The 21,883-nt window shown below is 34.3% G+C and overlaps 1 protein-coding gene across 2 annotated transcripts; it reads left to right on the top strand.

Annotated features, from left to right (window-relative positions):
- The first annotated feature begins 11,738 nt into the window (after window positions 1-11,738).
- Window positions 11,739-20,296, top strand: LOC110868969 (serine/threonine-protein kinase ppk15). 2 transcript variants are annotated; one of them, XM_035975388.1, is made up of 8 exons: window positions 11,739-12,117; window positions 13,673-14,264; window positions 14,769-15,048; window positions 15,492-15,599; window positions 15,713-15,991; window positions 16,763-16,906; window positions 17,318-17,489; window positions 19,973-20,296. In XM_035975388.1, the coding sequence occupies exons 1-8, from the start codon at window positions 11,871-11,873 to the stop codon at window positions 19,999-20,001; spliced, it is 1,851 nt and encodes a 616-aa protein (XP_035831281.1). In that variant the 5' UTR covers window positions 11,739-11,870; the 3' UTR covers window positions 20,002-20,296. The 2 variants fall into 2 exon arrangements, with proteins under 2 accessions (XP_035831281.1, XP_021973947.1); XM_022118255.2 differs by lacking the exon at window positions 19,973-20,296 and having other exon boundaries at window positions 11,740-12,117; window positions 17,318-17,648.
- Window positions 20,297-21,883: the final 1,587 nt, after the last annotated feature.

Genomic DNA, 21,883 nt, shown 5'->3' with positions numbered 1-21,883 from the left:
CATACAGCAGAGAGACGAACTTGACACCCGGATAAAATGTGATATTTTATCACTTATTTGTTTTGGACATGTGATTGTTTATCACTTATTGAGGTCGAATGCAGTATGTATTATGTACACGTATGTATGGTATCATGGAAGATCTAGACTTGCGTCCCCGTTATCTCTCGGTAAAAGATACAACCATGATACCCAGATGATAAGCAGCATAAAGACCGAATATCTCAGAACCTCGGCAATCTATCAAACGAAATTTCGGTACTAAGACCATATGCCAATGAGTGGTTCCCACCTGGTCTTCAGTCGATTAAGATTTATATCACCCTGCACACTTTAAAATGATTGTGAGCCTACCGATACATCTTATATAGAGCTGCTTATCGTTTTGCATTTAAGGTTTAAAGAGGTTTGGATAGACCACTGATGTACTATCATTTTCTCTTTTGCTCGCCAGGAAACTCATTTTTGTTTTTCTATTGTTTTTGTGTTTTTGAAATTTTTCGATGTTTTTGGATTTTCAGATTTTTGGATTTACTCCCCCTAAAATCAATAAACTAAGATAAATTTAAAAACACACAAAGATATTTACAAAAAAAATGATTTTCCGATGTTGGTTTACTCTTGCTTGACCTTAATGCCATTTACTCTTGATTTTCCGATTTTGGCATGTTCTTCATTTGGTCGAATTATGCACCATCATTCAACCACATTTTCTTTTTCTTTTCTTTCTCTCCATCAAAGGCAACAATTTCTTCTGTCGCCTATCTTGTGCAAGGACATTCCACTATCAATAATCCTATGACTATCGATAGTTCCTCCTGGAACTTCCTGCACACTCACTCAGAGATTAGTTGGAGAGGGGGACCCAAGCCTTCATAGACTTGGGTTGCCCCTGAGAATCAAGAAATGTAATTTCAATTTCCTGATAATTTTCAAGCACAACACCTCCTCTTGAACCTTCACCTGTTTTAGGTTTCCAAGTTTGTTTTCGTTTACCAGAGTGTGTATTATGTACAGTTTCTGGTTTTAATGATTGTGACAAACTAGGTTTCCTTTTAACAGTTTCCGGTTTTAAAGCCTTTTCGATCACCTTTACATTTTTACGTCGTTGTTTTGTTTCTTGTTCTTTAATAGTGCGTTTATCATGTTTTGGAGAAACAGTACGACGTTGTGAGTGACCTTGTTCAGAGGGAGTTCTTTCAACAAAATTTGGTTTGGGCAAGTTTGTGCAATCTTTAATGATGTGCCCAGACTTCCCACATTTGAAACAAGTTCTCCTTTCACCAAACTTAGGAGAATTTGTTCGACTGGCAGATGTTGAACCTGTAGAACCTGAGGTACTTGCTCGTTCATCACACCCGTTTGTGTGTTGGGTGTAATTGTTATCGCTGTTACGCTTCAAAATCTTGACTTTTTGTACAAAATCGGTGTTTGATTTGTTTTCAAAAGTCTCAATTTTATCCGTACCCCTTGATGCTACAAATTTAACATCTTTTGCTTTCTTCTTGTAATGAGCTCCTTTTGATTCAACCTTAGCCTTTGGCTTTGGAGCTCGTTGTTGTTGTTTACCCTTAAAAGCAATTGGTTGTTGCTTTGTCGGTGATTTCTGATTTCCAAATTGTTTTCTGATTTCAGCCTTTGGAATTGGATCACATTGAGTTACAGTAACTCCAGGGATCGTCTTTCCCAAAAACTTGCTTGTGTTATCTTCAAAAACTTTATCAATCAAGGATGGATTGACATTTTTAATTGGAAAATCATTGTTTGAATAAATTTTAACATCTCCGACCAAAGTGTACAACAAATTATTGCTTTTAACAGCAAACACACTTTCTTTGTCATTCTTGACATCTTTGATAGGATTTATCACTTTCTTGGCAACAGGTTGCACGACAGGAGTAGGAGGATCACAAAGAATATGATTCTCAATTGGAATTTCTACTCCTTTCGCCTCATCAAGTGATACATCCTGGTCATTCACATCTGATTCATCATCTGAAGAATCACATTCCTCAATAGTTGGAGGACTTTGATTTGAAGCACATGATGACTTTTCTTTGTTATCAGATGAGCCCTCCGATGAATTGTCCGGTTTGAACCCTAGGCCAGTAGCAAATTCCTCAACATCAAGAGGTACACTAGGTTCATACCGAGGCATTTCCTCTTCATCGGGCATCTTGGTATAGTTGCTCATCAAAGGGGGCGGACATTTCTTATATCCTATCCCCTTCTGATTTCCTTTCGGTTGTTGAACCTCGATGATGTGATCAAGCACAAATTGGGAGTTAGAATAACTATCCAATTTTTGTTTGATCGCATCATGCTCGCATTGGGCAATGGCTAATTGCTTTTTGGTTTCCTCAACAAGGTTGATATAGTCGTTAATACTAACTTGTTTATGATACACAACTTTGTTCAATTCGGAAACACTTTTCTTTAGAGTTTCAATCACAATTTTAAACTCCTTTTCGTTTTGAGTTAACGCCATGTTTGCCTCTTTGCATTTGGCCAGTTCAATTACCAAACTTTGATTGTGACTATGAACCGTTTCAGATTCACGTCTCAATTCAACACATTCATGCTTCATTTTAGCACATTCACTACATATGCTAGGAGTTTCAACCTTTACCTGACTTGAAGAAGCTGTGACATTAGTCATAGAGACAGTTTGAGAAGAGAAAGATCCATCTTCAGTGAGAATCTTCTCCATTTCTTTCGATGTAGCATCAGCTTTCTCGATCAAGCCAGATTTCTTGTCAGCCTCATTCGACAAATCATTAGCTTCAGAATCAATTCTTTCATTCAGATTGGATTCTTCATCTGAACTGCCACTGTATCCTGAACTGTTATCATCTTCCGAAGATTGACCATCATCGACATTCTTGACAATCTCAACGTAAAATGCAGTTCTTGTTTGGTCACCGTTTCCCAACTGTATATCCGTACCACAATCGACGCTTTGGTCAAATTGAGGTTTTGTTGTGGAAACTTGAGGTTGTGGTTGTGGCTGTGTTGGGACAGGAATGCACGACCTCGGATCGAATTGAGGTTGTGAAACAGCTGTTGACTGAGGAAATGGAAAGGAACTCGTATTGGACACAAAAGCAGTTTGAAGCTTCGGTTGCTGAACAGAACTAGAACTAGCTGAAGGACCAAAACCAGGCAAATACATTTCTGTGTTTTGAGAAACAAGAGCTCGCTGAGCTTTCCGGATTTCTTGGTCATTCTTGTGTTCCAGCTTCTCAATGAATTCATAGATGTTGACTGTATTCAGAGTACCCGTATGCTTCAGCTGTTCAATGAATTTACCCCACTTTGGTGGTAGAGCATCAGCAAAACGTGCTACCATTTCCTGTTGAGAGACACTAACACCACCAGAATACACCTCACACATCAAACGGTAATACCGAGTAATTATATCATTTAGGGTTTCATTCTCTAAAAATTGAAATGATTCAAACTTCTTCTTCAACAGATCATGACGTGTCTTTCTGATAGCTTCATATCCTTCTCCTCTCGCTACTACAGGATTCTGTATGTTTTGATATTGATTCAACAGCAATCCCCATTGACTTGCACTTATTGATGGCTGTGGAATCATACTCTTTGCCCAATCTGCAATAGAGGTTAGTTCTTGAGTATGTTGTGAGTTCAAACTCCAATCCCAAGGACTTGTACAACTCATTTTTGTAAAATGCCACTTGAAAATCTACACAAACACAACTGTTAAGTGCAAAACAGATAAGAACCGAAAGATACAATCTGTCCGAAAGATCACGACCTGTTCGAAGGATCAACAATGTTCGTAAGATCACTGTTGAGTTTCGAACAATCACTTCGAAAGATTCACAAAGAAAGATCCTTATCTTTCGACCAATTATCACGAAAGATTCACAGTTCGAAAGATCTTTATCTTTCGAATACTGATCTCGAAAGATTCACAATGAAAGATCCTTATCTTTCGAGATGAATCCTTATCTTTCGAACTACTATCTTTCGAAAAGATTCCAAACACGAAGGATAATTCTTAGACTTCGAAAGACTACTCGAAGGATGCTAATCTTTCGAGCTGTCTCTGATCGAAAGATGATCTTTTGAAGTCGAAGGATATCTTTCGGAACTTCTGACACAACTGACACAAAGTTGACGGGTAGGTGGGAAAGGTGATGGGTTGGTGCACAACTTTCGACAGAAGGTATGTGCAGACACAACTTTTCACCAAACTTTGAAAAGTTTTCCCAAAATGGACAACACCTTATCCACAACCAGTCGCCGGAAATATGATCGGAAAATGGCCGGAAAAATCAAGGTCTCTTAAAAACACGTTTTCAAGTTACCCAAACCAACCTTGAACACTCCCGAAGGTTTAGAAACCGTTTTTCAGTTAAGAAAAGCAAGAAAAACCACCAAAAACGGGTGCTAAACCAAGTGTTCAAACACACCAAGAACTTGAACAACCCGGTTTTAAACAAGGTAAAGAGCCAAGCTCTGATACCACTTGTAGGTCCCTTTTCTCGGAGGATCGAGAACAAAACTAAACCTTGTTATACAAACTCACTAGCGAGTGCGGAATCCAAGCTAGCGAGCAAACCGGGATGAAGCAAGTAGAGAAACAAACACACAAGAGTTCACCGATTAACACCACTGTATTAATACGTATGAAGGTTCCGGTTACAAGCACAATGTTTACAATCAGTTTGCAAACTCTCAAAGTGTGTGTGTGTGTTTTCAGCAGAATGCTCTCTAAGTGTTTCTCTCTTGGTGTCTGCCTTGTGTCCACTGAAACCAACACACTGCATGGGTATTTATACCCATACACAGCAGGTCTTGGTCGAAGGATCCGATAGATGGTCCGAAGGATCATCTATCGATGACAACATGTTCGAATGACCAGCAATGACCTCGAAGGATGATCCTTCGAGGTCCAACAATTCGAAGCATATCTTTCGAGTACCTCGAAGGATCAACAGTATCCTTCGAGGCTATCCTTCGATTCAGACTAGCATATTACAAACAGATTGACCAAGTCAAACTAGGAGGATAGTTGACTTGGTCAACTTACAGACTAACTTTGGACATCGTTTATATACAGACCGAATACAGACAAAGTACAGACACAAGTGCACCAACACTCCCGTCGTTCTTCGTTTAAAAATAATAAAAATTTTAAAAATTATAAAAAAAATCAAAAAAATTCTAAAAAATTCAAAAAATTCTAGAAAAAATCATAAAAATCCAAAGATTCTAAAAATTTCTAAAAAATATAAAAAAATCTAGAAAAATTAAAAAATTATAAAAAATCATAAAAATTCTAAAAACTAAAAAAATTATAAAAAATCAAAAAAATCAGAAAAAATAAAGAAAAATCAGAAATATTTCTACAAAATTAAAAAAATAAAAAATCAAAAAAATTCTAAAAATCATAAAAATTTTAAAAAATAAAAAAACTCATAAAAATCAAAACATTCCAAAAAATCAAAAAAAATAACAAAAATTTCTAAAAAATAATAAAAAATTCTAAAAAAATCAAAAAATCTCCAAAAAATCAAAAAAATCTAAAAAATCCAAAAAATTCTAAAAAATCAAAAAAAATCTAAAAAATCAAAAAAATCAAAAAAAAAATTCTAAAAAACCATAGAAAATTTTAAAAAATAAAAAAAACTCATAAAATATCAAAATAAATCGAAAAAATCAAAAGAAATCTAAAAAATCCAAAAAACTCTAAAAAATCAAAAAAATTCTAAAAAATCAAAAAAACACTAAAATATATTAAAAATTCTAAAAAAATCCAAAAAATTCTAAAAAATCATAAAAATTCTAAAAAATAAAAAACTCATAAAAAGTAAAAAAAAACTACAAACAATCAAAAAATTCTAAAAAATAAAAAAAATCGAAAAAACCCAAAAATATAAAAAATAAAAAAATCCTAAAAATTAAAAAAATTTGATTTTTTAGATTTTTTTATTTTTTAGATTTTTTTTATTTTTTAGAATTTTTTATTTTTAGATTTTTTTATTTTTTAGGATTTTTTTGAATTTTTTTGATTTTTTTAATTTTTTTTTAGAATTTTTTTGATTTTATAGAATTTTTATGATTTTTTAGGATTTTTTTTATTTTTTAGAATTTTTTGGATTTTTTATTTTTTTTATTTTTTAGTTTTTTTTTTTATTTTTTAGAGTTTTTTGGGGTTTTTATAATTTTTATGACTTTTTATATTTTTTTATTTTTTAGATTTTTTTTAATTTTGAGATTTTTTTTGACTTTTTAGAATTTTTTTGATTTTTTAGAATTTTTTGGCTTTTTTACGATTTTTTAGAATTTTTTTAGAATTTTTATAATTTTTTTGATTTTTTAGAAATTTTTTTTTATTTATTATAATTTTTTTGATTTTTTAGAATTTTTCAGATTTTTTTTTTATTTTTTAGAACCCATCTTAACCCAAACCTATCCTAACCCAAACCCATCTTGACCTATTACCCATCCAACCCATTTTTTAAAATACCCATCCTGACCTATACCCATCCTAACCCAAACCCATCTTGACCCATTACCCAAACCCATCAAACTTGCCCACTTTGCCACCACTAGTAAATCATATAGATAATTAATGTTATTGTTGTTGTTATTGATAATTAGGGGTGGTTTCGTAAAATTATCAACATTTATTAGAACTTTTAATGTACGCGTGTATGAAAAACTAATTTTAAAGGTGTATGCTTCTGGCACTATGATGATTGATGAGGGACTAGTTATGCATGTTTGAAATCTGAGTATATGGTCGAATGACTTTCGAAGTTCAAAGGAATGCACAAATAGATGGACCTAGTTTTCCTGCCAAATTCATTACTGTCTAGTGGGTGACCTTTGTTGAAACATGGATCTGCCAAAACCGTATAGGGATGAGTGTGTCGGATCTAAACCTCATCATGAATTAGTGCGGTAAACATAATAAACCTTTAGAAAGGGTATCAAGATCGGAGTTGCGATGACTACCCTTTAATAGTGAAGTCGAATATTTGTATGTGACAACACTTATGTGGACAATATATAATAAGATGGTAACATGTGTGTTAGTAGAATAGAAGTAAGGGAGTGGAGATTAGGGGGAGCGGCTTGCGCCATGAAACTCCTTTTAAATATTAGAGAAAGGTGAGCAGACCCCAAAGGGTCAAACCTCGATGGGCCCAAACCAAATACTAGTCGCGGTATAAGGTACCTCTATGATTATCTATTTAGGTTTACACCCTTCTAAGGTATTTCTAAGAAAAGATGACTTTTAAAAGGCCTAATATTTGATCTTTATAAACACACAAAAAGTTATATGACAGCCTTTATCATCATTTTCTTTTGCCTTAAAAGACATTTATTCAATAGTTTGCGCTACAACATGATGGAATCTCATTTCAAAAGTCAAAAGTTCTAAAAGTCTATGCAGGTAAATGATACTATCAAATTATCAATCAATCAAAACAAAGGCAACTCCTTGAGAAACACCAAACAACTGGGCCAATGGGCCTGACATAAATCTAAACCTTTACCACTTTACGTAGTATTTTGAGAAAATACGGTCTATGAAGCCCATATGTAAAGCCCACTTTAACAAACATAAAAGTACCGTGTCCAATACTCCAATGTGTACTTGTGTAGTGCCACACGGCCCACACTGCCTTAAAAATTACAATGTTTGTTGTATTTGTAACAATACTTTTTTTTTAAAATCACAGCATGTAATAAAATTACAATATATAGTGATTAAAAATAATCACACTCTTTATTATAATCTCCACCTTTTCTTTACTCTTCAAAAGATACCTAATGGTAAATCAACTTGAGGTAACTAAGGATGCAACCTTATTGGAACCCTAAATCTATCAATAGTATCCATAAAGTGTAAAATAACAATTAAAGATAAGAAGACACAAGAAGGAAAATGCATAAACACGTGAACAAATGCTAGATTATTTGAACAACAAATACATACTTCACTTAAAATCTACTCCTGGAATTCACCTCTTGTTCATTTGTGAGACTTAAACCCGCACCACTTTGGTGGAGATAAACGCAGGGTGCTAGTAGGCCAATGGGCCATCGGCGGACAAATGCTAAATAGAAACTAATTAAGATTGGGAGCTTGAATAAGAAAACAATGAGGAATACCTTCAACAATGAGAGAAAGGGACAGGGTTTTTAGTGTTTAAAAAATAAAAACGTGGTGAACTTTTTTATCACTTCACATATAGAATACATCGCCTCTCAACGATGACGTCATATCCAATCGAACCATGTCAACTCCGAAAAAATATCTTGTGGTATTGTATTAATGGCTACGGCAATGGTCATGCAAGATCTCACACATATTTGATCTTGACACAAAGATACATAGTCATTATAATAGGTAGAATATCATTTGTATGATATGTGAATAGTAACATTCATGATGAGTTATTTAGTTATGCCAATTAGAGGTGTTCAGAATTTGATTCGGATTTGAAATATATATGAATCAATACGAATTTATTGAATTCGATTCGAATTTGAATTTTTAATCAAGTACGAATTCGATTTCGAATTGGCGTTTAATTCGAATTGACTAGTTTTTAATCGAATACGAATCGAGTTCGAATTCTAGCAAAAAGAAAAGATATTTGAAAAAATCGATTCAAGTAATTCAAAAATTCGTTATTCGATCCTATGAATACCCTTAATGCCAACTTATTCGTCTTAGATCTTTTTAAATACACCATTAGATAGTCGATTCGTATACCCTTATTACTTTGAAATTCGACATTTATAGTTACGTCAAGGCTTAGTCACATGCATCAAAACCTACTATGAAGTTGACGCTTATTTCAGTACGTACACTCCTTCGCACTCATCAACAAGTACCAAACCAACAGGGATTCAGCAAGAAAAACACTAGTTCATTCTACTATAATAAATTTTAAGATCTGTTAGAAGAGGATGGGTTTGAAATTTGAAGTATGTAACGCCAAACAAAAGCACTTAAGGTATGTGTATTTAGAAGAAAGAAAAAGAAAAAAAGGAAAAAAGAAAAGAAAAAGCATAAATGATAAAATATTGTGGGCACAAATTGACAAAAAGGTGAAAATATGAGGGCGGGATAAGAAACTGAAAACACTAGACACCATTATGAAATGCGGTGGGCCAACTAATAAGTGGTAATTATTCAAACCCCTCATATAAGGTAAAAAGCCATTTATTACCCTTACCAAATTTTAATCACCTCAAAACTAGTTGGTGATTATTACTCCCATATTATTTTTAACCACATTAATAACTCACGAGTTATCTGTTTTTTATTCGAGTACACTTTTACCTTTTCCACTTTTTTTATAAAATAATAATTAACATATAAGTTTTATTTAATATTTATTTATAACAAACTTATGGTTATAACTTAATTACTTTCCTGATATTTTCATAAAATAATAATTAACATATAAATTATATTTAATCTTTCTTCTTTCTATACTAATAAACAAAAATTCTTTTTGGACACGTGTCATTCTCTGGTAATTTCTCACATTTAGTTTTTTATTTATCTCTTTTATTAAATAATGATAATATTAAACATCAATTTAATTAAATATATTTATCTTTTTTGTTTAATTGATTTTTTTAACTCTAAAGTTTCAATCTTTGGCAATTTAAGTCTAAAGTTTCGATCTTTGGTATTTTAACCCCTTTGATTAATTTGATTTTTCACTTCTAATTCAAAAGTTTTCATCTTTTGCAATTTAACCCCTTTATTTTTTTTACTTTCAATCCAAAGCTTTTAATCTTTTGCAATTTAATCTCAACATTATTTTTACTTTCAGCTTTAGTCTCTTATATACTTTTCATCTTTCATAAGTTCTCCTTTTAACGTGTTGTTCAAAATTTCCGACTTAACACGCCGCAACGTGCGTGTGGGTTTCAACGTTTTTCATCTATTTTTTTTCCTGTTTGACATGTCTGTCGCAGCGCGTCTATTTTTCCCCGTTTTATAGGTCTGTCGCAACATGCGAGTCAGAGATCGACTTAGTTATTTTTTTCTCGGTTTTACACACAGGCTCGTGGTCATGTGAGAAATATTTGCCTTTCATATAACATGATATATAACTATTGAATCCCCCACCGCATTGCGGTGGGTGGTAAATCTAGTATTTGTTTATAACAAATGGTTATAATTTAATTACTTTCCTGATATAATATTTATCATAAAATCAAATTTAATATACTTATTGTTTTAAATGTAATCACATCTCGATCTTTTTCACTATATGTGATTATATTTTACGTATTACATACATATACATAAACGATTTTCACAATTCTTTATTTATAGTTCTTAATTTTTACCCAGAGGGTTTTAAATGGAATATATAAAATGCTTTTTTTCATTATGTTCGTATTTCCGTCATATGTGATTATGTTGTATAATGCTCGTAATCTTTCTTGCAATTCTCTACTCAAAATATAATCCCGTATCTCGCACAACCACTACAATAAACATTGATTTAAGAAAAAGAAAAATTGTCAAAAAACTTAAACTTGGTATAAATACGTTATCTTTCAAAGGAGACAAACATAAATACATACATATACATACACACACGTGCACACATATATATTGACTTTAGAAAAAAAAGTAAAATTGTCAAAAAAAAATGTTTCAAAGGAGACAAACATATATATATATATATAGTAAGGTTAACATACAAAAAGTCTTATCATACATCACGTAGGAGACAATGGTAACCGTTGGATCAGGGGTATAATCACGCATGAGACCACATAATCACGCATGGGACCACATAATCACGCATGGAACTATAATCACGCACGTTCTATGATAATAACGCACGTTATATTTTTTGTCATGTATGTTAATGTAGGTTAAGCCTTGAAGTACATTATACTTTCACTATATATATATATATATATAGGGAGAAGATCATGCGAGAACCACCTCTTATTGTGAGAACCGCGAGAACCAATGTGAACACACCAAAAATGCCTAAAAATAGCTAAAAATCACACAAAAATTTTTTTTTTTGAATTTTTTAATATTTTTTATAAAAAAATTGCTACTTTTCGAAGCCAAAAAAATTTTTTTTTTTTACTTTTTTTTTAAAATTTTTTTTTTTGGCTTCTAAAAGTAGCGATTTTAACATAAAAAATATTAAAAAATTCAAAAAACATTTTTTAGATTTTTTTAGGTTTTTTGGGGGTTTAGTTTTTAGCATTTTAGCTTGGGGGGGGGGGGTTTAGGTTTTTTTTGGGGGGAGGGGGTGGTGTTAGGTTTTTTTTTTAGCATTTAGCTTGGGGGGGGGGTGGGGTTAGGTTTTTTTTTTTTTTTTTTGGGGGGGGGGGGTGGGGGTTAGGTTTTTTTAGGGTTTTTTTAGGTTTTTTTAGCTATTTTAGGTTGTGTTCACATTGGTTCTCAAGGTTCTCACAATAAGGGTGGTTCTCGCATGAGCCCCTCGCTATATATATATATATATATATGATTAAGTTTAAGAGTGAGCACTAGTGTATTTACGAACTGAGTGAACTAATACTGGTCATACATGTGTGTAAATCAATGGCAAAGATTTGATAATTAAATACATTAGTGTATTTTACGATTTGATGATTAAATAGTATGTATGTGAATCAATGAAAAAAAAAATGAAAAATTGTCAAAGAAAACTTTAACTTGGTATAAAAATGTATATATAATAATCAACCCACAAACCTTTCTCTGTTGCAGAACCTTCTTTCACGTCTCTACCTTCTACACCCAAAAAAACAAAAAAGTATTCATGGATTCTCCATTACCATTACCACCATCTCTCCACCACATTTGACCCCTCAATCTCTCAACAATGGAACCATCTGACATCGAATCAGTCCTCCAATTTCTCAGAACAAACCATCTTTCAACCTCTGAATCTGCACTCATTGATGACCTCTTCGAAAAATCCAATCTTGATGCTACCCACATCCACAATTTCCTCTTTCCTCCTCCGATCAAGATTCCGGCAGCCCCCCGCCGCCCTCCTCCGCCGCTGCAAGATCTTGCACCCTCTGATGCTTCTTCTGATCAGGAGTTCATCAGCTTGGGTTCTTCAGGTGAGTTTTTGTTGGTTATTTGAGTAAATAAAAAAGGAATTCTTTTATTATTAATGTTGGTATTTTTATTATATTTTTTTTAATTGCTCACCAGTTTATTCTGCATTGCTTTGACTAAACAAGAAAACCAGTTGTTTACATTGTTAATTTAGGTGATTTATGTTTGGATTTTGGTCAGGTTTAGGATTTACTGATTTAGGACCACAGGCTATCTTTCTTGTTTGCCTTAATTTCAGGGATCTTGTTTGTTTTTATCTGAGATTAAAAAAATGTTTTTTTTTTTTTTTTTTTTTTTTGAGTTTTTGGATAGTAGAGTTAGATTCTTGTTAAAAACTAGTTCCAAATTGGCAAATGAAAAAAAATTATGATTTTATAGAAGATTAATTAATCACCAAAGTTGATGACTTTTTGTTGGTTTGACTAAATAAGAAAAGGAGTAAACTGCCATTTTGGTCCCTGTGGTTTGTTCACTTTTGCCACTTTAGTCCAAAACTCAAACTTTTTGCATCTGGGTCCCTGTGGTTTCAGTTTTGTTGCCATTTTGGTCCAAAAATGAAATCAGGTCATATTTGTCTTATAAAATGCTGTTATTTTGTCCTTTTCCGCAGGGGTAAAATGATCATTTCTTTTTTATAAATAAATACCATATTTTATAAGACAAATATGACCTGATTTGCCCCTGAGGAAAATGACAAAATTGCAGAATTTTATAAGACATATATTACCTGATTTCATTTTTGGACCAAAATGGCAATAAAACTGAAACCACAGGGACCCAGATGCAAAAGGTTTGAGTTTTGGACTAAAATGACAAAAGTGACCAAACCTCAGGGACCAAAATGGCAGTTTACTCTAAGAAAAGTAATCATTCATAATGTTAATTAGGTGATTTATGTTTGACTACCCTTTTAATTTTTAGGACCACAAGCTATCTTGTTTTGTTTGCCTTAATGTCAAGGTTCTTGTATGTTTTTATCTTAGATTAAAAAAATTGTTTTTTTTTTTTTTTTTTTTTGGAAAATAAGAGTTATATTTTTGTTGAAAGCTATGAGTTCCAAATTGGCAAATGAAAATGGTCAAAATTTTTATGAATTTGGAGGGAAATAATTAATGATGTTGAATTGTTTGTTGGTTGTGTGGTCAAATTAGTTATACTTAGGATCACAAGTCAATAATGGTTTACTTAATTCACTAAAAAACAAGGGTATTTAATATTTATTGAACTTATGTGAATGTACTACTGTACTAGCAATGCTAAAAGATTGTGACTTTTGAAATAAGTTCGAAAAGATTGTCGACGTTTAGTTCGGAAATTGACTGTTTGCAGGGGCGGAACCAGAGGGGGGTCAGGAGGGTCTGTTGACCCTCCGGTCACCGGAACTTTTTGAATTTTTATTTATAAATTTTGAGTTTTTGAAGAACAAACTTAGAGATGGACCCCCTAATTTGAACCAGTATAGAATATAAGCTTATGATGACCCCCTAACTAAATCGTTCTGGTTCCGCCACTGACTGTTTGACCACAATGATTCAAATGTGTGTCTGGTTTATGTAGAATTTACAAATCCGTATGGGATCCGGACTATGAGGGGGGCTAGTTCTCATGCTTCGTCGGATAGATTGTCTCAATTCGGTACAGCTCGTGATTACCATGAATTCGACATGCAAAACGACTTGAATTGGTATAGAGAGAACGACGAAGACTACGCTATGCCGTCTTGTTTTGATGATTCAGACCCTTTCGGTGGTCAAACTGAGGACAAGTTTGTAACAACTTTCGAGAAAGAGAACCAAAACGACAATCTTGAACTTGAGTTCGACCCGTTATTAGAGAAAACTAGCCGTCTTGATAAAGTATGGCCCGCCTCCATTGGGTATTTGGAAGATGGTGTAAAAGGAATTGTTTTGGATGATTTTCTTGATACCGAGAAGAAGATTAAAAGTTGCGATGATGATGATGAACGGGATTGTAAAAGAACCGATGAATTGCTGAATAAGATGTGCGATAAAGATGTTGACTTTGACCGAAATAGTGATTACGATGCTGCTAAAGTTGACGAAGGCGATGCCATTGATGTATCGTTAACGAATGGAAACGAAGATGAATATGAAGTATTTGAGTTAAAAATTATACACAGGAAAAACAGGTTAGTTGACACATGGTTTGCTATATTTAAGGTTGTTTTTTTAGAGTAAAATGCCATTTTGGTCCCTGAGGTTTAGCCAGTTTTGCGACTTTCGTCCAAAGGTTTGATTTTCCGCATCTGGATCCAAAAGGTTTGGGATCTTGCCATTTTCATCCAGCTCGTTAACTCCATCCTTTTTTCTCCGTCAAGTCAGGGGTATTTCCGTCTTTTTGTTAACTTAAAGGGCAATTCGGTCTTTTTTTGCTTTATGTACACGCATTTTGCATAATGTACAAATATTAAAAATACCCTTAACGAAGAAAAAAGACGAAAATACCCCTAACTTAACGGAGAAAAATGGATGGAGTTAACGAGCCAGATGAAAATGGCAAGATTTCAAACCTTTTGGATTCAGATGCGAAACACAAACCTTTGGACGAAAATCGCAAAACTGGCCAAACCTCAGGGACGAAAATGAGATTTTACTCTTATATTAATAATGTGCTGACTTTATGGAATATGCAGGACTGGTTTTGAAGAGCATAAGGATCTACCGATTGTTTTAAACAGCGTAATCGGCGCCCGATATGTTGTTTCGGAGTATCTTGGTTCGGCTGCATTTAGCAAAGTCGTTCAAGCACATGATCTCCAAACAGGAATCGACGTTTGTTTGAAGATAATAAAGAACGAAAAAGATTTCTTCGACCAAAGTTTAGATGAAATCAAGCTTTTAAAGCTTGTAAACAAGCATGATCCGGCAGATGAGCGCCATATTTTACGGCTTTACGATTATTTTTATTTTCATGTAAGCAGTTAGACGTAATCCGATGGTTGACACATTCTGCGTTCTGTTTTCGTTTAATTTATTAAGAGTTAATTGCCATTTTAGTCCCTGTGGTTTGGCCTATTTTGCCAGTTTAGTCCAAAGGTTTCATTTTTAACATCTGGATCCAAAAACGTTTCATCGTTGCCATTTTGGTCCAACTGACTTAACTCCATCCATATCTGTTAAAGCTGCCAAGGGCATTTTTGTCATTTCATTTTTCTTTTTATTAACCCTTTTTCTTAATTGCTTTAACAGATATGGATGGAGTTAAGTCAGTTGGACCAAAATGGCAACGATGAAACCTTTTTGGATCCAGATGTTAAAAATGAAACCTTTGGACTAAACTGGCAAAATGGACCAAACCACAGGGACTAAAATGGCAATTTACTCATTTATTAAACAATTTCTTGATTTTTTTACAGGAACATCTCATCATCGTTAGCGAACTGCTGCGCGCTAACTTATACGAATTTCAAAAATACAATAAAGAATCCGGCAGTGAGCCTTATTTTACCATGCCCAGGCTGCAGGTTCGTATATTGATTTGACCCGTTTGAGATAATGTAAAACCAAATTGACCCATTTACACAAATGGGTCAATCTTTTTCTTGAATGAGAAATGTTGACTTTTGTTGAAAATCAGGCGATAACGAGACAATGTTTGGAAGCGTTGGATTACTTGCATGAATTGGGAATAATACATTGTGATCTAAAGCCGGAAAATATTCTTATCAAAAGCTATAGCCGATGTGAGATCAAGGTTATTGATCTCGGAAGCAGTTGCTTTAAAAGCGATAGATTGTCGTTATATGTGCAATCTCGGTCTTATCGGGCTCCTGAAGTCATTCTCGGCCTTCCGTATGACCAGAAAGTTGACCTTTGGTCGCTCGGTTGCATCTTAGCTGAACTCTTATCTGGTGATGTATGTCTATATTAAAAAAAGAGTTAATTACTGTTTTCGTCCCTGTGGTTTGTCCAAAATCACTATTTCAGTCCATTAGTTTAAAAATTGCGATTTCAGTCCCTGTGGTTTCACTTTCGTACCCATTTCAGTCCACCTCGTAACCATTTCAGTCCCTGTACTAACAGAATAAATGGATTGAAATGGTTACGAAAGTGAAACCACAGGGACTGAAATGGTTATGAAAGTGAAACCATAGGGACTGAAATCGCAATTTTTAAACTAATGGATTGAAATAGTGATTTTTGACAAACCACAGGGACGAAAACAATTATTAACTCATTAAAAAACTTTGATCTTTCATCATTATTTTTTATTATTTTGGAGAATATTATAAAATAAAGAGTAAAGTACACAGATGGTCCCTGTGGTTGACCAAAATTTTGGATTTGGTCCCTAGCTTTCCAAGAGTACACGTATGGTCCTTGTGGTTTACACTTTGTAACGGATGTAGTCCCCAACTTTTTCCAAAGTTACATGGATGGTCCTTGTGGTTTGCACTTTGTACGCATTTAGTCCCTAACTTGGATCTGCTGAAACCTTTGGTTACAAAGGGCAAACCAAAAGGATCGTTTGTGTACTTTTGAAAATCTAGAGACCAAATCCAAAATTTTGGTTGACCACAGGGACCATCTGTGTACGTTACTCTAAAATAAAAATATACTTATTTGAAAATGTCATACGATAACCCTCCTGACTCCTTTTGTGGCCGTTTTATTTAAATTTACGTAGGTTTTATTTCCAAACGATGAAATCGTGTTCTTGCTTGCACGAGTGATCGGTATGCTCGGGCCAATTGATTACGATATGCTAGAACGGGGTCAAGAAACAAGCAAATATTTCACGGATGAGTTCGATCTTTATCGCATAAACGAGGTTCGTTTCTTTCTTTATTTATTTTTAAATCATAATAAAAAGATAGCTAATTCTAAACTCATATCCGTCTCGTTTTAAACTTTGAGTAAATTACTTTTTGAGTCCCTGTGTTTTAGTGGTTTTAACCACTTGAGTCCACAATCAAAAAGTTTAACGACCTGACTACCTGAGTCCCTAGCCATTTATTTTATAACGTTTTGAGTCCAATTTTATTCATTTTATAACGATTCGAGTCCAAAAAATTGGACTCAAAAGGTTAAAATTTGGACTCAAAAGGACTCAAATGGTTAATGAAAAATGCTTATAGGGACTCAGGTCGTTAAACTTTTTGCTTTTGGACTCAACTAGTTAAAACCACTAAAACACAGGGACTCAAAAAGTAATTTACCCTTAAACTTTTAATGCGTCCAGGAAACAAACGAGACGGAATACATAACCCCACAAGAAACATCATTGGAAGAACGCGTACAAGTTTCCGATACATTATTACTCGATTTCATCGGTAACTTACTTGAGATCAACCCACGAAGGCGGCCCACAGCCCGAGAAGCCCTGAAACACCCCTGGCTCTCGTTTCCCTACGGTTGAACTTCATTTTTTTTTTGTCAATTTCTTTTTGTTTATAATCCGGGCCGCTGTTTTGTTGTAGAGATGCGAGTATCGCGCAATGTGAACTCTTACAATCCTATACATACATGACTGATGACTTCCCGTTTTCAGAAAGAAAAATACCATTTTTTTTTGTACTGGTTTCTTTTGGTCGGTTGGGTTACAGGTCAAAACAGTTCGGTTAGTTCGGTTAGAACACGTCATTTTTGGTGTTAGTAGTTTTACCGTTATACATCTTTTTTTTTTTATTTTACAAAATATTATTGTCACTAATAGTTATATTATTTTTAAGAATATTATACTTATTATTATTATGTATATTAAACTGACATTTTTAAAAAGGAAATTTATGTGAGGTAAGACAGTTGGGATTGGGTAAAAATGAATGTCAGTTGGTCTCAAACCAGTTCTGCTTTTTGTATCAGAAACCCCGTGAACTTTTGTACAATGACAACTGTTTGGTTGGCACTGCTACATGAAGTTATAAATGTCAGTTAGTTGGCTATTTCTTAACACCATGGTAGTGAGTTTTTTTGGGCGGTTTTCCCCTAAAAAACGCCTCACAACGCCCTTTTTCCACCCCCGGGGCGTTTTTTTCAAATAAATTGTTTTTGGCGTGCTTTTTTCCACGCCATGCTTCCTTTTGTTTGTCTAATAAGATTTTTTGATGGTATTTTTTATTTAATTTTATTACATCTCTTTTAACATAATGCTCCACAATGCCCACATCCTCACTACACTCATTTTAGAAAACGCCTCATAATGCCCTATTGCTGACTGGGCTGCCACATGACGCAAAACGCCCAAGGGTTGGGGCATTACCATAATCTAACGTTTTTGTGACAAAAAGTAAACTATTAATAACATTGGTTGACTGAACAGAAGTAAAGTAATAGTGAACCTTTTGTGGGACCAGCACGTTTATTAAAAAAGTTTTTTTTATGAAAAGGATTGGGCCAAACCTACACTTTATTAGTTAAGATTATGGCGAGGGTCGATTTGTGGGCTTAAACTTTTTTTTTGAACGGTAAGAAACGACGTGCTAACACCGTGACATCGGGTGCTGTGGCCAAGGTCGACTACTCGACCGCCGTCAGCCCCTTGGCTCTCCTCAGATGCGTGGAAACCCGACCTCCACCCGCCTGAAGGTACGACAGTGGAATAATCGGTAAAACCTCGCCTCCCATCCAAGTCGAATCGGCGCCACCCGTATTCGCTATTCACCTGGATGCTGCAGAAAATAATGAGGAGAGTGGGAATCGAACCTGGGTCACAAGGAATATCAATTCTTTCCCCAACCACTCCACCACTACCTCATCGGCCTAAACTTTAGTAGTTGAAAATTAGGGCGCGTACATGGGTCCATTTGTGGGCCTAAACTTTATTAGTTGAAAGCTAGGGCGCGTACATGGGTCGATTTATGTTGGTTGTGGGCTTAGACCGAGCCATATCTGAAAATTCGGTTTTTGAGGTTTTGAATTCAGTTTCGGTTTTTTTTTGTTTTGGTTTGTTTCGTTTAGTTTTGGTTTTACCATTTGGGCTTGAAATTTTTGGGCCGAAAAAAGTTTCCCTAGAATAATGAATTTGGGTCTAAAACTTTCGGACTAAATCTTTTTGTTATTTAATGGTTAAATTATTACTATAGATTTGAGCTAAGATATTTGGGTGACCCAATTGATTAAAGTCTTATAAATTACTTTACATTCAAAATTAAAAACGAAGATCCGTAAATTCGGTTCGGTTTTAATAACATACAAAATTGAAACCGAACAGAAAATTCAGCTTTTACAAAAACATAAAATCAAACCGTCAGTTTTTGTTTGGGTTCAGCTTTTCCGGTTATGGATAGGTTTACTCGGTTTCACACACACCCCTAATTGAATAGATATCAAAGTCAAAATAGCCCCTGAAGTACGAGGTATTGTCAAATATCGCATTCTTAAACATTACTATCGTTAAAAGTAGGGGTGCTGTTCAGGTTTGTTAATCAGATCGAGTTATTCGGGTTTTCTAAGTTTCATATCATAACTAATAACCTACTCGCATGGTTGTTCATTTTGTCTGGTATAATTGGATCGGGTTGTTCGGTTAACAGGTATATCAAATTATCAACAGTCGGGTTAACCTGATTATCAATTATTCAAACTATTAACCAATCCATACAACTACATTCGGCTTTGGGTATATCCTTAATCGGGTTCAGTTTATTCAGGTAAAACCTTAATCGGGTTCGGGTTCAGGTTCGATAATCGTCTATCGGTTATTAAAGCACAATCCTAGTTAAAAGTAGGGTATGTTTTTTTTTTTTTTTTAATTTAATACTAACGGTTAACCCATGAGTTTTAAGTAGCAACAACTAACTTTAAATATATAGTTGATTATTACAGCAGATTAATAAATAAATATTCACTCTAGAAAGATACTCATTTAGTTACTTATCTCTCTTGTAAATTGTAGGATTTGTAATACTATACGGTTTGCCGTAGTCAACTCAAGAAACTACTTATTACATTGACTTGAATGCGAGCCGAATACAAGTTTTAGTTTCTAGCTCAGATCCAAGAGTACACAGCTAGACTCGTATCATTATAAGCTTGAGCCCGAACTTGACTCGAGGCACTTAGTCGCAAGAGATTAGCTGCGACAGAGATTGGCCAAGTAGCTACTGAAGTTTACAGTTGAAAGAGAAAGTTACAAGTATTTCGAGACACTTTTCATCTGGTTGACCTTGTCTTTCTAACAAGAGTTAAGTGTCATTTACGTGTCCCTTTGGTTTGTTCTCTTTTGCCATTTCAGACCAAATTTCAAAATTGTACCATTTTCCTCACTGACATTCTCGAAACGTGCCATTTCAGTTCAAAAAATCTAGAATAAAATATCATTTTCGTCCCTGAGCTAACTGAGTTTTTTAACTAGGGTTAGTTTTTTGGACTGAAATGGCACGTTTCGAGAATGTCGGGGAGGATGGTACAATTTTGAAATTTGGCCTGCAATGGCAAAAGTGAACAAACCACAAGGACGTAAATGACAGTTAACTCTTCTAACAATACTAAATATACTAGTTATGACCAGATAAAGTATACTAGTTAGGATTTGTTACGTACATAAAAATTATTGTAATGATCTTTATCACCTAGAGATAAAACACTCCCTTGGCCTCGCGGTCTTAATTAGGAGTTAGGAGTTACAATTATATATTATATATTTTATATATTAAAAATAGAAGTCAATGAATAGTAGTAACTCATGGTTGGCTGCTTTTCTCATTCACTAGACGATGTTATTGTATACTAGTTAGGATTTGTTACGTACATAAAATTTATTGTAATGATCTTTATCACCTAGAGATAAAGCACTCCCTTGGCCTCGCGGTCTTAATTAGGAGTTAGGAGTTACAATTATATATATATATTTTATATATATTAAAAATAAAATTTTATATATATTAAAAATAAAAGTTAATGTATAGTAGTAACTTATGATTGGTTGCTTTTCTCATTCAACTAGACGATGTTATTGTATATATATACTTGTTTTTTCCTAATTAGATCTGTATTGGCATTTGGTAAAGTAGTTGGTATGTAGTCTTTCTTGATAAAAGGCGCCGGTTCAAGCCTTCTTTTTGTCTTTTTTTTTCCACTTTATTTTGCCCTTCTCAAATTAGATTAAGTTATTAGCTCTATTGTTTAAATCACATTGAATAACGAAAACGTCGTAAATTATTGTATAATACTACTGATCAACTATTTATAAAGTTGTGCAGGGTGTGAGGCGCCATTGCCCATCCACCTCAGTAAAAACTCCATCAATAGCGCCCCTCCGCCATACCATGCTAGCTATTTACGGAGTAGTGATGACCCATGAAATATTTTCTGATAGATGCAACCAAAGGCTTAATTGAACTTTTAAGGGACGAACGAGAATTTTACCTAAAAATTACACTAATTTTTTTATGGGTTTGCTGCCCACACTTGTTGTCCACCACTATTGTATGTAGGTCCACCACTATTGTGGAGCATCTCTTAAAGGCTTTTTATACTAGTAGACATATACATATACATATATACCTGTATTGATTTTCTTTTGGAACGACGACTTTCTTGTATTAGGCTATCGCATCCTCCAAATTGGAGAGTCTCGTTGTCTCACTCCGGCCAGACTATGTTGTCTTAACGGGGCTCATGCTCGCTTCAGAGTTTGGCATGGGCGTTCCCCTGGGAAACCATACCGGGGGTTGCCACTTGACAGTCGACGTGTCACCACAAGAACAAAACTCTCTAGCGTAACACATGATGGGACAAAAACCCGGGTGGGCTCAGGATAGAGCCTGACACATTATCTAATCCACCAAAGTGACACAAGTGATGA

The sequence above is a fragment of the Helianthus annuus genome, chromosome 7, assembly GCF_002127325.2.
Source record: "Helianthus annuus cultivar XRQ/B chromosome 7, HanXRQr2.0-SUNRISE, whole genome shotgun sequence".
Lineage (NCBI taxonomy): Eukaryota > Viridiplantae > Streptophyta > Magnoliopsida > Asterales > Asteraceae > Helianthus > Helianthus annuus.
Note: the sequence above shows the minus strand (reverse complement) of the source record. Positions and strands in the feature narration are given on the sequence as shown.